At 41.4% G+C, this 15,014-nt stretch overlaps 1 protein-coding gene across 2 annotated transcripts in view; it reads right to left on the bottom strand.

Annotated features, from left to right (window-relative positions):
* The window catches only part of RORB (RAR related orphan receptor B), a 183,642-nt gene that overhangs the window by 34,312 nt on the left and 134,316 nt on the right, over positions 1–15,014 (bottom strand). For both annotated transcript variants that reach the window (XM_032866639.1, XM_032866638.1), the window contains exons 3-4: positions 12,932–13,073; positions 4,369–4,770 (exon numbers count right to left, since the gene is read on the bottom strand). In XM_032866639.1, the coding sequence (XP_032722530.1) occupies positions 4,369–4,770; positions 12,932–13,073 (544 nt within the window). The remainder of the gene's footprint in view (positions 1–4,368; positions 4,771–12,931; positions 13,074–15,014) is intronic.

Raw genomic sequence — 15,014 nt, 5'->3', positions numbered from 1 at the left:
AAGGATATAATTCTTGAAATGTTTCATATTTTTCTGTTTGTTTACTCACATTTTGTTTTCCATTTCCAAGACCACGAGAACAAACTATTCCTATTAAGAGCTATGGCTCAGAGTAAGCAATACCTGCCCCCCCACCTCCCTCACCTCCCCGAGGGTCTGTGGTAGCATCACGCCCAGGACTTGTAATGTATGACACACTGAATTACTGTATGTCTGCTCTTAGCAAATGACGGTAGGAGCCACAGTCTGCTGGTCTGGAAGGCCAGACACATTTCAAAAATATGTTTTCAAAAAATGCCTGGTTGTCTAGGGCAGTTGAGGACCTACGTCAGAATTTAAATGTTGTCACCTAACTAACTACTCTAGGAAAATCCCTTAATTTCTTTATCTGCAAAATGGGATTTCTTCACTATCCAGCTGAAGGCATTGGTGTGAGGATCAAAATGGCTAACATGCATTTTCTACACTTCTCTCCATGAAGTAAGTTATTATTATTAGGCCCTTAACCTAAGAAGTTTGTAGTTTCTTTGGTACATTTTTAGAAAGACAAGCTTGGATTTTCTGAGGAATATTCATGACATTCCTTTAACTCACTTTTTGGGATGACCCTGCTATTGTTTACACAGTTTTTCATGGTTCTGAAACATGTGGTTTTTAAAAATTAACTCCAAGCTGTAAGACCATATTCTACACAAACTATTCCCCAAACTGGTTTAAAAAAAAAAAAAAAAAAAAAGAAGCTGCTTTTATGATAAATTCAATACCAGAATAATGTCATGCTTGTACGCAGTTCATTATTCCTTCAGAAACCAGGGGAAGCAGATCAGGGCTTCTAATAGGCAAGAGTGATGCTCAAAAATTCTTCAGTGTCATATCACTTTCAATTCACCCAGTGAGAATGTGGCTAAAATCAGACTTTCTATTTTGTCTGCGCAGAGTTCTCTCGGTGACAGCTTGCTACCAGCCACATTAGAATAGATGCTCATTCATCAAGACAGGTCAGAATGTCAGCTTTCTCACTCCGGGTGCTCCTTTGTAGCCCCTAGAAGGACGGCAGGCAGGCAGCAAACACTAAGCATGTTTTGCTGTGCAAATGCCAATGACCTTGTGAGGGGTTCCCTTTGGTGGGAGGACATACAGGATAATGGTTCAAAGAATGGCTTCTGATGTTACTCAGACCTGAGCTCACGTGCTTATTTTGCTTTTTTATAAATTTTGTAACTTCTGAGCCTTTTTTTTCATCTGTAAAATGGACACACGCCTACTTCTGTAACAGGCATAATACAATTGTTATAAGAATAAAGGGAGGACATTGCTCAGCACAATGTAGGTGCTCAATAAAAGGTACTTCTATTACTTGTAATAACCACTGATGTTATTAATTATAACGATATGAATCACATTGCACTATCAGTTACATTAATAATAATAATAATAATACAGCTTACGCTTGATAGGTGCCGATCTAAGAGCTTACAGTATTAATTCATTTCATCAACACCCTCTGGTGGGGCTACTGCTGCTCCAGGTTTACAACTGAGACCCAAGGAGATCAGGTCGATTGCGTACGGGAAAGGGCACACTAGGATTTGAACTCAAGCTATTCAGCTTTGGAAAGAATTCTTCACCACCATCCCGTACCACAGATGCTTTTCTGCTCAACGATAATGCTGCGGACACGGTGTTTTAGTGAAATGAGGGCCAGTTTTTTGGATGGTGCAAGAAAGAACAGTGTATCGCCTTACTGTGGCTTGTCATAGGTTACATGCATTTGACACGCACAGCGGGAGTATGCGTCCACTAGATGGCATTGTTGTTTTAATGAAATGCGAACCAAGTCGCTACTTCGGTTCAGGGGCCTGCTAAATTTGCGAACAGCAGCAGGACAAGCCAGGTAGATCCCTGAAAGTCTGATGGAAGGAACCCCCCGACTTTACAGCTCGGCTAGAGATCTCTAAAGACTAATGGTACCAAGAAATGATCAGAAAAAATACATGCTAGTTTTTATCTGGGTGTGGATGTCTATAGAAAATCTGGATGAGTTTTGCAATCATCTTGTCCAAACTCATCAGTTCATAAATAAATAGACAGAGGGCCAGAGAGGAAAAGTCACTGGGAGACGGAGGTCCAGATTTGATGGCTCTGGCTGTAGTTCTCTTTCCCTAATACTTCCGACGGATTCTAAACCACAAAGGAACTGTGGTTTCTGAATTCTTAGAAGCCTTTCCTTTGGGGTATGGGACAGAGGACTGCCCAAAAATGAAGAGTTTTTGCCTACATTTTATATGTATGTTCAAAATCAAACCAGACTCAGATACTTAGATATGAAGGAGGATAAAAGCAAAAAATGGTGCCCGTTTCTTTTTCTAATATGTCGACTTGGAAAGACTGAGTGACTGTACTTTATTTTAAAAATTTTTTTAGAAAGGGAGAAAAGGAAGAGGGGCAGAGAGAGAGAGAGATTCTTAAGCAGGCTCCATGCCCAGTGTGGAGCCCGATGTGGGGCTAAATCTCACAACCCTGAGATCATGACCTGAGCCAAAATCCAGAGTTAAAAGCTTAACTGACTGAGCCTCCCAAGCACCTGGAGTGACTCCACTTTGAAAGACTGACCTTACTGGCTGACAGTGCAGTTTGTGGATATTAAACCCAAGCAGGTAGCAGAGTAATGGATAAGCAAAAGGACTGGAATCAGACTGCCTAGATGGAACTGAAAAACCTGGGAAAAGCCATGAGACACCCCTAAGCCTCTGTTTCCACATCTGTAAAATGGGAATATTTTTACTTATGAGATGTTTGTGGAAACTAAATGCATATAAAGTGCCTATGACACAGTTAAAAAGCCAAGGTTAAGGGTGGCGATGATAGTGAAGGTTTTTGTCATGATGGCTGATGCTTAGTCGTCTGTATCTCTCGGCTATGAATGTCATTGCAGGTGCTTTGTCAACAACTTCCTTACTCACTGTCACATGCTAAACTGCTAAAAAAGAGAGATAAGGTTTCAGGTTTTATAACTGTGTAACATAACTCCTTCCTCAACCAGATGGTGGAAGTAGCCAAGATACATATGGCCTGGACTTCATTATGTGTTCACATCAGCTTTATTTAAAACACTCGTAGGCTTGGGGCTCCTACTCATAGTTTAGACAGAGAAGGTGACTGGCATGCAAATAATAACCATTGAACACTTGCTGAGTGTCAAACATTGCTCTGTTTTGCAAGTATGAACTCATTTAATTCTTACTACAACCGTGTGATCTAGGAACTAATACTTTTCCCTTTATAAAGATGAGCAAACTGGGATCCAGAAATTGCTCCAGCTTAAATAATAAGCCAGAGTCAGCACTGGAACTCAGGTGGCCTGGGGCTTAGTGACCCTCTCAAGGCAGGACGTGAGCAGGCTTTTCCTCCAAGGTTCCAGAGGCCCAGCTCGCTTCCCTCCCACCCCCCATACCTAAGACCACAATGAAGTCGGATGGAGCCACTGTCTGGGTAGCTCTTCTAGGCTACTGTTAACGGGCAACTTCGTGACCCCAGGAGGCTCATGTGAAACCTACATCAATATTTTTATGGCAGTTAGTTAACGAGATCCACTGGTTAATAGACTCCTGAGCTTAACAGGGTAAAACAAAGTTGAAACAGGTCAGAAGGGAGCATGGCTAGGGGAGCGCACTCTTGAGGCCCACTCCCTAAGGGATCAAAGATCATCCCGGCAGAAGGAGGTTCGTGCCTGTAACTCACCCTCTTCACGGGAACTTACTGGGGGCTCATATGTTCTGTAACATTCCAGACTCCCCTCTTTTCACTCCAGGAATTCAGACTCTCTTCCCATGTAGAATTCTTGAATTCAGACTTACAAGAGACACAGATCCTTACACAGGTCTCTGGTCTACTCCTCTGCTTTTAAAAAGAAGGAAATGGAGGTACTGTTTGCTTCTGGTTTGTCCCAAGTTATCTTAGAGGACGAGTTGGAGCCCTGTTCATTCAGGTATTACAAACTGCTTCTACATCCCTTAGCTATTTTATTTTAAATAGCATCACTCTGAATACGTGCTGAAATTCTCGTTTATGCTAATAACATTTTTCCTTCAGTGATGAACCCAAATTCAACAGAGAGCACCTTTACACACAGCACCCTGTTGGTCATGTCCTCTTTCTTCCTTTGCCCAGCATCAAATTTTGTGGACCGGGAGACCAATGACATTTATCACAAAAAAGATTTTTAACTCAAATAGCGTTTTTCACTAGAAGCCATGCACGCAAGCCGTCGAACCTAGACCCGCAACCACAACCACACCATGCAGGACCAAGGTGACGGACTTCAGAGCAGAATTGCCAAAAAGGATCTGGGAGGCGACTCCCACTTACCGATTTCGGTCATCGTGATCCCTGGCGCTAGCTGCCCGTTGTTGAAAGAGCTATAGGTAAACAAGTTGGGTACGGACGTGAGGTCATAGATGGGTTCTTGCTTTATCTGTTTGATTCCAGTCATGTCAAGTCCAGATTGATCCGGGGACGGCTGGCCGGAATCCACGCTGTAGTAACCCTCAGACTTGGGCAGGTCGATGACGTGTCCGTTGGCGTAAGCGCCCCCCGCCTCGCCGCTCAGGCTGCCGAGGCCGTTGCTGAGGCCGCCGCCGTACACCCTGGCCAGCGCCTCGGCCTCCCCGCTCTGCTGCTGCCGCTGCTCCTGCAGTCGCTGCTGGTGCTTCTGCACCTCCGCATACAGGCTGTCCCGCTGCTTCTTGGACATCCTGCCGAACTTCACAGCTGTGGGGGAGGGTGAGAGAAAGGCAGGAGAGAGGCTTGGGGTTATCATTTCGGCAAGTCCAAGGGGTCCTGGGTCCTTGTCCCCTCCACATCGATGCGTAGAATCCCAGCACCCGGACGCCCAAGAGTGCCTTCATCTGCCCCCTGCATCTGGGGAAAAGTCAGACTAGGGAGGGTCCGTCCTGGTTTAAAATGTGCATAGTGAGAAATAAACCTAAGCTTCGAAGAAATGTCCAAACTTACGTATGTATCTCTTATTGCCAGGAAGTTAGAAGGCATAGTTCCTGGTTCTTTCTTCTGTGCAGGGGAAAATCCACAAACCAAATAGCACCTGCTTTTAAAATGTCAACCAAGGGGCACCTGGGAGGCTCAGTGGGTTAAGTCTCTGCCTTCGGCTCAGGTCATGATCCCAGGATCCTGGGATCGAGCCCCACATCGGGCTCTCTGCTCCACGGAGAGCCTGCTTCCTTCTCTCTCTCTCTGCCCACCTCTCTTGCCTACTTGTAATCTCTGTCAAATTAATAAATAAAATAAAATAAAAAAAGAATTTATAAAATTAAAAAAAAATGTCAACCAATATTCTTTCTTAGCTTCCTGGGCTAAGCACTAGGGTTAATAGATTGTTGGAGAGAACCCTATTATTTCTCATTAAAAAAAAATATTTTATTTATTTGTCAGAGAGAGAGAGAAAGAGCACAAGCAGGGGTGGGGCAGAGGGAGAAGCAGGTTCCCCACCGAGCAGGGAGCCCGATGAGGTACTCGATCCCAGGACCTGGGGATCATGACCCAAGCTGGAAGCAAATGCTTAACTGACTGAGCCACTCAGACATCCCATATTTCACATTTTCTAAACAGCACAGTTGGTGAGACCAAGGATGATAAGCACCATTTGAAGTAAGCATTTGACTTCAGTTGGCTTTTGGGACCAAATTCAGTCTTTGGAAAACAGAAGTTTTGGATATCCAGTGCTTGGCAAGTGAGCCCACCGTTATCCTTCCTTTCTTGTTCTACCACCCCCGAGTTTTATATTGCCTATCTCTTCAGGAAAAATCCTGAGCCGTCGTAAGGAAAAAGAAGGAAGAGCCTCTCTAAGCGGTCACAGAATGATCTGAGGGTGTTTTGATCTGAATTCACGGTTTCTTAACTAGAAGAGCTTAACCTCCTGAACTGCTGGGGATATTGACAGTTTTCCTCACAAGCAAGTATTTGAAGCCAAAGGACCACCTTGTCTGAATCCTCAGACACTGTGTCGTTCAGTTCGTGTTCATGGTGGGGAGGGGACTGTGACAAACACGGAGGTTCCTCTCTGAGTTTCCATTTTCTTTTCTTTCCCGACCAAAGAAAATATTTTTATTTATTAATTTATTTTAGAAAGAGAGAGAGAACCCAAGTGAGCAGGGAGAGTAGCAGAGGGGGAGGGACAAGCAGACTCCCTGCTGAGCGTGGAACTGACTTGGGGCTTGATCTCACCACCCTGAGATCATGACCTGAGCAGAAACCAAGAGTTAAATGCTTAATGGACCGAGACATCCAGACCCCGCTCCCCCAATCACCTTTTGGTACTGGAAGCCCAGGGAATGTGGAAAGAAGAAAGTGGAGGGTAGAAGCAGGCCCAATTCCTGGATTTAGTCACTAGTGCTGGTGAACATAATTTCTGAGAAAAACTAAATGAGGAAGCGCTTAAGAACTCTCCAGAACAGAGAGTCCCCAGAGAGATACCTGCTGTGAAAGAGCTGCCATTTCACAACGCCCCCGTCCCCTGCCATGTTCCATCAATGTTCATTTTCTCCTTCTGTTGGTTACAGAGCTACCAAATTCTATCTAAGCGTTGGCTGTTCAGAATGGAGACCACATTTCCCAGCCCCCCTCACTGGCAGGTGCTGCTGTGACTAAGTTCTGGGTGGCAGGAAGTAAATGGAAAGGCTACATATACTTCTGAGAGTGGGGACATGCTGTCTTCCTCCTTCCTGCCTGCTGGAAGGTTGTGGCTACAAAGGCTGGATTTAGAGCAGCCCAAATTTCTTGTTTCTCCTTAGTCCTCCTTAAAAGACTAAGTTGTGGTGCTGTCTAAGCAGAAAAACAAAGGGGTAATTACCCAGTAAGTTTTCTGACCGAAGACAATTCACATGTTTAATTCACACCAAATTCCCCTTTCCACCTCAACTGTCATTTTTATAGAGTCTGGAATCATTCAGATCACTGCATTTAATTTTGTTGGTAGAGACACACTCTTTTTTAGATTCTGTATCTCAGACATACATTTATGTGCTATATTTCCAGTTTGTCCATAGACCAAATTCTAAAGAAAATTTTAGGGAAAGCATCCTGTGTACCTTTATACTGTATCTTTACAAATAATATATATAACATTTTAACTATAATTTCATAAATTTATTAATAAATTCATATATTTTATATAATATATAAATTCCTTTGGGAAAAACTTTTTTAAGAAAAAATAAACCGTGATAACTCTGGATTCAGGAAGAAGAACTTTTTCCCCCAAGAAATTAAGTGACACCCTTCTTTATTTGCTAACCTGTGCTTTGCATTCATGTAGGTTCAGAATAGCATTTATTACAGAGCTATGCAGATGGATACAAAATTTCTATTTATTGTTGTAGATTAAAATTTTATTTTGGCTGGAGTAGATCTACCTTTTTAATTTTTTTTTAATTTGAGAGAGGAAGAGCGGGAGAGAGCATGAGCAGGGTGGGGGTCAGAGGGAGAGGGAGAAGCAGGCTTTCTGGGGACAGAATTTCCCTGGGCAGGGAATCCCATGGGGCTGGATCCCAGGACCCCTGGGATCATAACCTGAGCTGAATACAGCTGCTTAACCGACTGAGTCACCCAGGTGCCCCATGGAGTATATCTACTTTCTGAGTTACTTTAGTAGAATACTTTTGTGTTTAAGATCTATAGAGGAGGAAAAAAAAAAAAAAAAAACTGGGGAGAAACTCCTCCGTTGCGGAGACATAAATGCAACATCTCTTTTTAAAACCCTTTCTGTTTAAACCTTGCTTCAGATTTCCACACACTCTGCCTTTAGGTGAAATATACAATGGGGCGGATTGATTGCTTTAATGACCCTGATTCTTCATACCTATTCCCAGGGTAAATGCACACCACCCTATCATTGTGGGCAGGGCTGCCCTGCCCCACCCCCTTGCCACAGGGTCATGTGACTTGCTTTGGGCCAATGGGAGATTGACACGTGACAAACAGAGGCTTCGGAAGTACTTGTGTGACTGAATTATCTCACCAGGAAAAGGATGTGCCTAAACCAGCTTGCTAGAGGATAAGCTTTGTGAAGCCCCGCCCCAGTCCTCTGGATCTTTCCAAACAAGGCTGTTTGCCTTCGGCAGAGGCACTGACTGACCTATAGCTGGAGGCAGATGAATGAGTGAACCCAGTTAAGACCCTACCTTAAATAATTTTAGGTTCAGAAATGTGCTATTAACCACAGATCTCAATCAAAGCGAACGAGGTCAAGTAAGTATGCTGTCCAGACCTCTGCCCTAGTAAACACCTGAAAACCCAATGGTGAATAGTTACGCCCTTTCCAGGTCACCAAACAAACCGAAATATTTTCAGAGACAACTTAAAGCTCTCCTACATTTTGGAATTATCTGGCTTCATCCTAAATCAAGAACTTCACTGACAATTACTATAATACTATTTTAGAATAAATTTTCCATTTATTTCAGAAACACTGATGAGCCAGTATTTCAGTTTTGTGCCCCTTCCTGTAACAAAAGTCGTGGTATATTTGGGGAAAATGATTCTAGTACATGGAACAAGTAAATCTACTGAAAACTTTCCTGACAGACAGATATATATTATACATATAAAAAATTCCTTGTCACCATTTGTAAAAACGTTTGTTATATTCATAGGCCTATTTCTAACAAAGGCTGAATTACTATTATATTTTCAAGTATTAGCATTTTTCTTACCACTACTCATTAATCAGAATGGCACATATTTTAAGCATTTGCCCCTCTCAAACTTGAATTATTCTGTTAATGATTTTCACTTGAGTACAGAGGCAGCCACTTGTTAAACTGCTAGCTCTCAAACTCACACGATTCTGTATACATCAGAGTGCTTTATAAATATTCAGTGATGATATTTGCTTATGATATGCTCTTATCACTCATTTTGATCCCATACTAGCAAAGAATAATTTTATGCAAAATATTGGGAATCTTTTCATATTTATTTAGATTGTGGGATTCTTTTTTTTTTTTTTTAAAGATTTTATTTACTTATTTGATAGAGACACAGTGAGAGAGGGAACTCAAGCAGGAGGAGTGACAGAGGGAGAAGTGGGTTTCTCACCAAGCAGGGAGCCTGATGTGGGGCTCGATCCCAGGACCCTGGGATCACAACCTGAGCCGAAGGCAGATGCTGAATGAGTGAGCCACCCAGGCGCCCCAGACTGTGGGATTCTAAACGGAACAGAAGTTTTTGGAATAATTATAAAACAAAGTCATCGATTCTTTGAAGGTTTGTATTTACTAACACATGACATCTAGAGATGTGTTTTTGGCTTCAAGAGAACCCAATCGTAGAACTACCATAGTCATTTTGGAAATTATTTTATCTTACAATCTTTTGGTTGTAAAGTTCTCTATGCCTACATCTTGCTGCTTACCAAGGAAACTGGTCTTAATTTAACTCTTTTTAATTTCAAGGATATGCCTTTTTTATAGTGCTCTAAGCTTTGTAGAAAAGATCAGATTCAACCTACCCAACCCTATTCATAATTTAAAAATATTCTCTCTCCTCCCTCTCCTTTCCCAGCAGAACTTCCTGTGATGACTGAATGTTCTATATGCTTTCCAAGATGGTAGCCACACGCCACATGTGGCTACTGAGCATTTGAAATACAGCTTGTGTGAGTGAAGAAGTGAATTTTAAAATAAATTAAAAATTAATTTTAACAAATTTAAATTTAAACTTAAATAGTGACATGTGGATACCATTCTGGATATTGGACAATGCCATTCTGGAGAAGTAGAAGCCTAATCTGTGATGCCTGTTCTTGTAGGGCAGCTGCTGCTTTTTCATTGATGGATGTCATTTAGGAGGTCACACGCCCAAATTATTGCAAGGTATCGTCCTTTTTCTTTGGGGCCCCACATCTTTCTGCTGACACCAAGCATTTTTTTCTGGGTTTTGTTTGTTTGTTTGTAGTAATATAATGGGAAACAGTTTATCCTGAAGACTCCTGAAACTAACGTTTGTGAAGGGCCCATTAAAAAGAAAAATAAATAAGAATGTTGAGAAGATTTGGTGGGCGTATACATGCTATCAACTCTCACACATATAAACATGCGTGCCCTTGCCTTTTTAGACACGGAAACACATGTGTGTGCATGCCAAGTGGATTGGATTTTCGAGTCTTTACCCCAAATAAATTTGAACAAATTTGTTACTGCTGAGTTTTTTTGTCTACTCATATATGTGCCATGGCTGCTAAACCATTATAGAATGGAAATTCAGGAATTAATGAAAGTTCAGTGATTTTAACAGTTATATCAAACTATCCATAAATAGCCATGTTGCTTTGCTGACTAGGTACAGTGAAATAAACATTCCTGGTGCCATGTATAACTGACAGAAAGCAAATGCAAATATCGAAATGAAGATGGCACTTTCTGTCTGAAGGAAAATGGGCAAGGTGTATGCAGAAAGAAGTTAGGTGTAAGGGCATCTTAACTTGGCTACTGGTACTACCACTAAAGGACCTTGAAAGTACTTGCCTAATCAGTAGAAGGTAAGTATAATAAATTAGTGGCAAAGGAAGTACCATTTCTCATTCTTGAGTCCTTACTAGACATAGGTAATCAACTATAACTTTGGGGCTTTTGAAATCCACAAACAAGGCATTACATATCAACAGGAGATTAAACCTAGTCAGCTACTTTGGTATTAACATAATTTAATTGCTACAAAGTACCCTTTATAATCAAGGTTCAGATGAAACTTCCTCTATATAACATAGTCAAGAAGAATTGTTTTCCCTTAGAAAGAATCATCTTTTGCTTCTGCTGGAGCCTCATTCCAGCAGAAGAATTATCCTTATTCCCAACCACTATACCCATTCCCGAGCATTTCTCCTCATCATTAGTTTGATATAAAACATGTTTAGGACATCTTTTTGAAGACATCTCTGGCTGCCTCAGGATTGTCTCTGGACCTAAAATTAAGGTGGATCGTTATTTTGAATTTCCAGCGTCTTTAAGACATTTTCATTGTATTGCTTTTACTTGCAAGTTTTTGTGCTGTGGTGAATTTCTTCCCCCTTGAGAGTAGATTGTGGCTTTATCCATTAAATAACCCTTCCCCCAACACATTTCTTTTATGCCATGGGATTCAGACAATCTCCTAGATTTTGAGAACTTTGGACCATATGCCTTTTTATTGCCCATAATTCTGTTCACCACCATGGACTCCTAAGACCTGCCTTCCAAAAGAGGCACTTTCTTTTATTGTAGGAAGAAGTAACAAAGACAAATAACTAATGACTTATTTTTTGCACAATTATTAATATATGCTCTCCTTCATACACTATCAATTAATATGTTGCCTCACTATGGTGAAAATAAAATATAAAATCATCAACTCAAGTTCCCATATAATTTCACTAAATAAATCCTTAAAACTACTAAATCCCCACCCTCTACCTTCTTCACTTTAGTTATGTGGAAGTACACAGTGTAATCAATTTACCCTAGGAGTAAGCTACACAGCAAGTAAAACAAGCAAAAACAAGAAAAACAAACAAAAGCAAGAAAAAAAAAGCAAGAAAAACAAACAAAAAGTCAGTTAATAGAAGAGTTTTGGAAACTTACATCTCTGCGACTTTAGAAGCTACCTATAAACTGAAAGGCTCAAAGTCAGATTCTTTTTTTTTTTTTTTTTGGTCAAATTGGTCTCCTAGGTATATGTTTATGCAAGGCAGTTAGGTGGACTGGGAAGTAGAAAAAGATAAACAAAAAATTATAAGTATTTTGAGAATGCAAGCTAAGAACCGAGCAGTTTTTATGTTTAGATACCAAGGCTCATGGAGAACTGATTTCATCCAAATGAGTAAAAGGCTCATGGTGATTTAATAACTCATAAAATCCCTTTATACCAACAGACAGTGCATGCCAGTTACCTGTATTTCTTTAAAATCTGGAAGCCTTCCTCCCTCCCTTCCTTCCATAGTACCTTGACCTTCATTAGGTGTGACCAGAGGCAGAGAAACCACAACGATTCACACACACAGAGAATAAGTACCAAGGGAACTGCCTGTGTGTCAGGCTCTAGGTAAAAGAGAATTCCATGGTTCATTCAATAAACATTTAGGTGCCTGCTTTTAACCAGACTCTGAGGATACAGTGAGAACAAGACAGAAATGCCCCCAGGACTCAGGGTTGCTCACAACCTGATATAGAAGTGCTATGGCCAATGTCATTGGGGAAATAATTAGTTGAGATGAGTGCTTACAAATGAAAGCAATACTAGATGAAATTCTTTGTGTGAGTTTATTTGTCCTGTTTCATTAATCTGTGGAATTTAGCTGTGGACCCACCTGCCCCATTTGGGCTGTATTATGAGAAGGACACCACCCGTACGGCCTTTTTTAAGACTTGGACTTCTGTTACAGCCTTTGCAATTTTCATGATGCTTTCCCAAAGTCCATGCCCAACAGCAGAACTTCTCTGCTTCTTACAGACACGCAGGCCGTTCCTTAGCATCTGCAGGTACCAGGCAACCTATGCACCTGTCAGACTTACCCAGTGACCTAATGGTCCTGGTTTGCCTGAAACTGTCCCTGGTTTTGGCTCTGAAAATCTCACATCCTAGGAAACTGTTCCTGCACAGGCAAACCTAGATAGGATCCAACCTAGGCCTATGTGGCTCTCACCAAACCTTGTTAGCACAGTTTGCTCCATGAACAACAGGAAAGTCTTTCCTTTCTTCCTATTTCAGAGGCAATACAGTATTTTTATACTTTCTTATCTTCTTCATGTACAACCAGCACATGGTTTTCTTTTCTTTTATCCCCAATTCCCTTTGTCTAGAATCCTTCCGGTGGCTTAAACAGACTCCAGCAAAGCATCCATGTGAAAGCCTTTAAGTAAGAAATAGGAACACAGTGTCTTACCATCTCTCGACATTCCTAGGGCAAGACACTTTTGCAGTCGGCAGTGCTGGCAACGGTTTCTGTTGGTTCTGTCAATTAAACAGTTTCTCTGCCGTGGGCAGGAGTAAGAGGCATTGTTTTGTTGGCTCCTCCTAAAGAATCCCTAGAAGCAAAAAAGAGAATGGGAGGGAGGTGGATCTATAAGAAGGAAAATGGAGACAATTAACATATACCTTTGCTACATTTTCTACAGTGACTGGAACTGAGTTTAAGTAAAAAAACATTTTTTTTTTGACACTTCTCCTTGGTTAGCTTACAGATGTTTGCACTGGGGAAAATGTGTACTATCTGCAGAGAGATGAAGGCATCTTTCATTCATTCATTTAATCAATGTTTACTTAAGACGTCTGTGACCTGTCCTGATCTCTGCAAAGAAAAACAGAACAGAGCTCCTTCCTTCAAAGAGGAGGGAGTTGGGAAGGAGAGGCAAAGGACAGTGTCACTGCCAAGCCAAATGTGACAAAACATGATGGGGACAATAATGCGACCTTATGCAAGTGCTGGGGGGGCGGGGAAAAGAACTTGGGCTGTTGGTCGTAATAGCTGTACTGAGGAGGGTGGGCCCAGTGTGTACCATCACCTTCCTATAGTTCCTAAGATGCACATTTACCTATTTGAAAAATTTTAAATTTGGCCAGAATGCATCTGGAAGGTTGTTTTTTTATACCAGTGATGTCCCTTATAATTAACCTCATCTCTAAATAAAGGAAATATGGTATATACATTGTTCACTAAAAATCAGCAATAAATAAAAGCTGAACACATGCTCTTTGCTTGGCCTCAGGCTCGGGAGATGTAGGAGGTTTTCATACAAGTAAGTCTGGGTCTTTCTGGTACAAACGTAACTGCCATGGACTACACATAACCCTTCTAAATAATTCCACAGCTGAGTTAATCATTTAAAAAATTCTTTGGATACCACTTGCCTTAATTAGAAAACCCTACAGGGGAAAATCTGTTTCCTCAGTTATCAACAGCAGGATAGAGCGGGGCTGGGACTAGGGTCACAGCTAGTGAGGCACCCATCTTGGCCACAAAATTTAAGAGGAGCCAAAAAACTTGTTAATCAGGGTAAGTAATATTTTAACACAATATATTGAGAATCAACATTAATGCAAAACACCCCAAAAAGTTCAAAGAGGATCAAGATTATCGATGTTCTTTTAGTTTGGGGCTCTCATACAGCGTGGCCTGGCACATGAAGAGAGCTCGGCCACTCTTGTGAAGAACTTCAGAAATGGATGTGTGGTTCGTATATTTTTAGAGAGTAAAAATGCCAACCAGTTGTGTGTTGTAAGCTCCAAGTCATTCAAAACAAGGACGACTTTGGTGCCCACAGGCCCATGTGTATTGCTTACATAATGGACCCGTGGTGGCAGAAGGAGCTATCTAATTGTCTAGTTCGAATGAATTCATGGAGCCCTTTAAAATGGAGCTCACATCCAATCCCCAGGGATCGAAATGATGTACTCCCTACACAAATTGTTCCTGACATACAATGGTTCAATTTATGATTTTTTGACTTTACAGGTGGAGCAAAAGCAGTGTGCGTTCAGTAGAAACCACACTTCAAATTTGGATCTTTTCCCAGGCTAGTGAGAGGCAGTATGGTGCTCTCTTGTGATGCTGGGCAGGGCTGTGGCCCCAGCTCCCAGTCAGCCTGGCAAGCACGAGTGTCAACAATCCCCTATACTCACAGCCATTCTGGTTCTCACTTTCAGTATGGTATTCAGTAAATTACATAAGATATTCGACATTTTATTATAAAGTGGGCTTTGTATTAGATGACTTTACCCAACTATAAGCTAATGTAAGTGTTCTGGGCACACTTAAGGTGGGTGACGCTAAGCCTCTATGTTTGGTAGGTTAAGTGTATTAAATGCATTTTTGACTTCAGGTTTTTTCAACTCACCCTCAGTTTGTAGGGACATAACCCCTATGCAGGTTGAGGAAGATACATACCATCAAAGCAGAAGCCATAACTTCGGCCCATCAGTCTTGATAAAAGAGGACTTTGAATTTATATTTTAAGAAAGAATCGGTG

Source organism: Lontra canadensis, unplaced genomic scaffold (genome assembly GCF_010015895.1).
Source record: "Lontra canadensis isolate GAN:19392208 unplaced genomic scaffold, GSC_riverotter_1.0 scaffold31, whole genome shotgun sequence".
In the NCBI taxonomy this organism is placed as follows: Eukaryota; Metazoa; Chordata; class Mammalia; order Carnivora; family Mustelidae; genus Lontra; species Lontra canadensis.
This window is presented reverse-complemented; position numbering and strand designations above follow the sequence as displayed.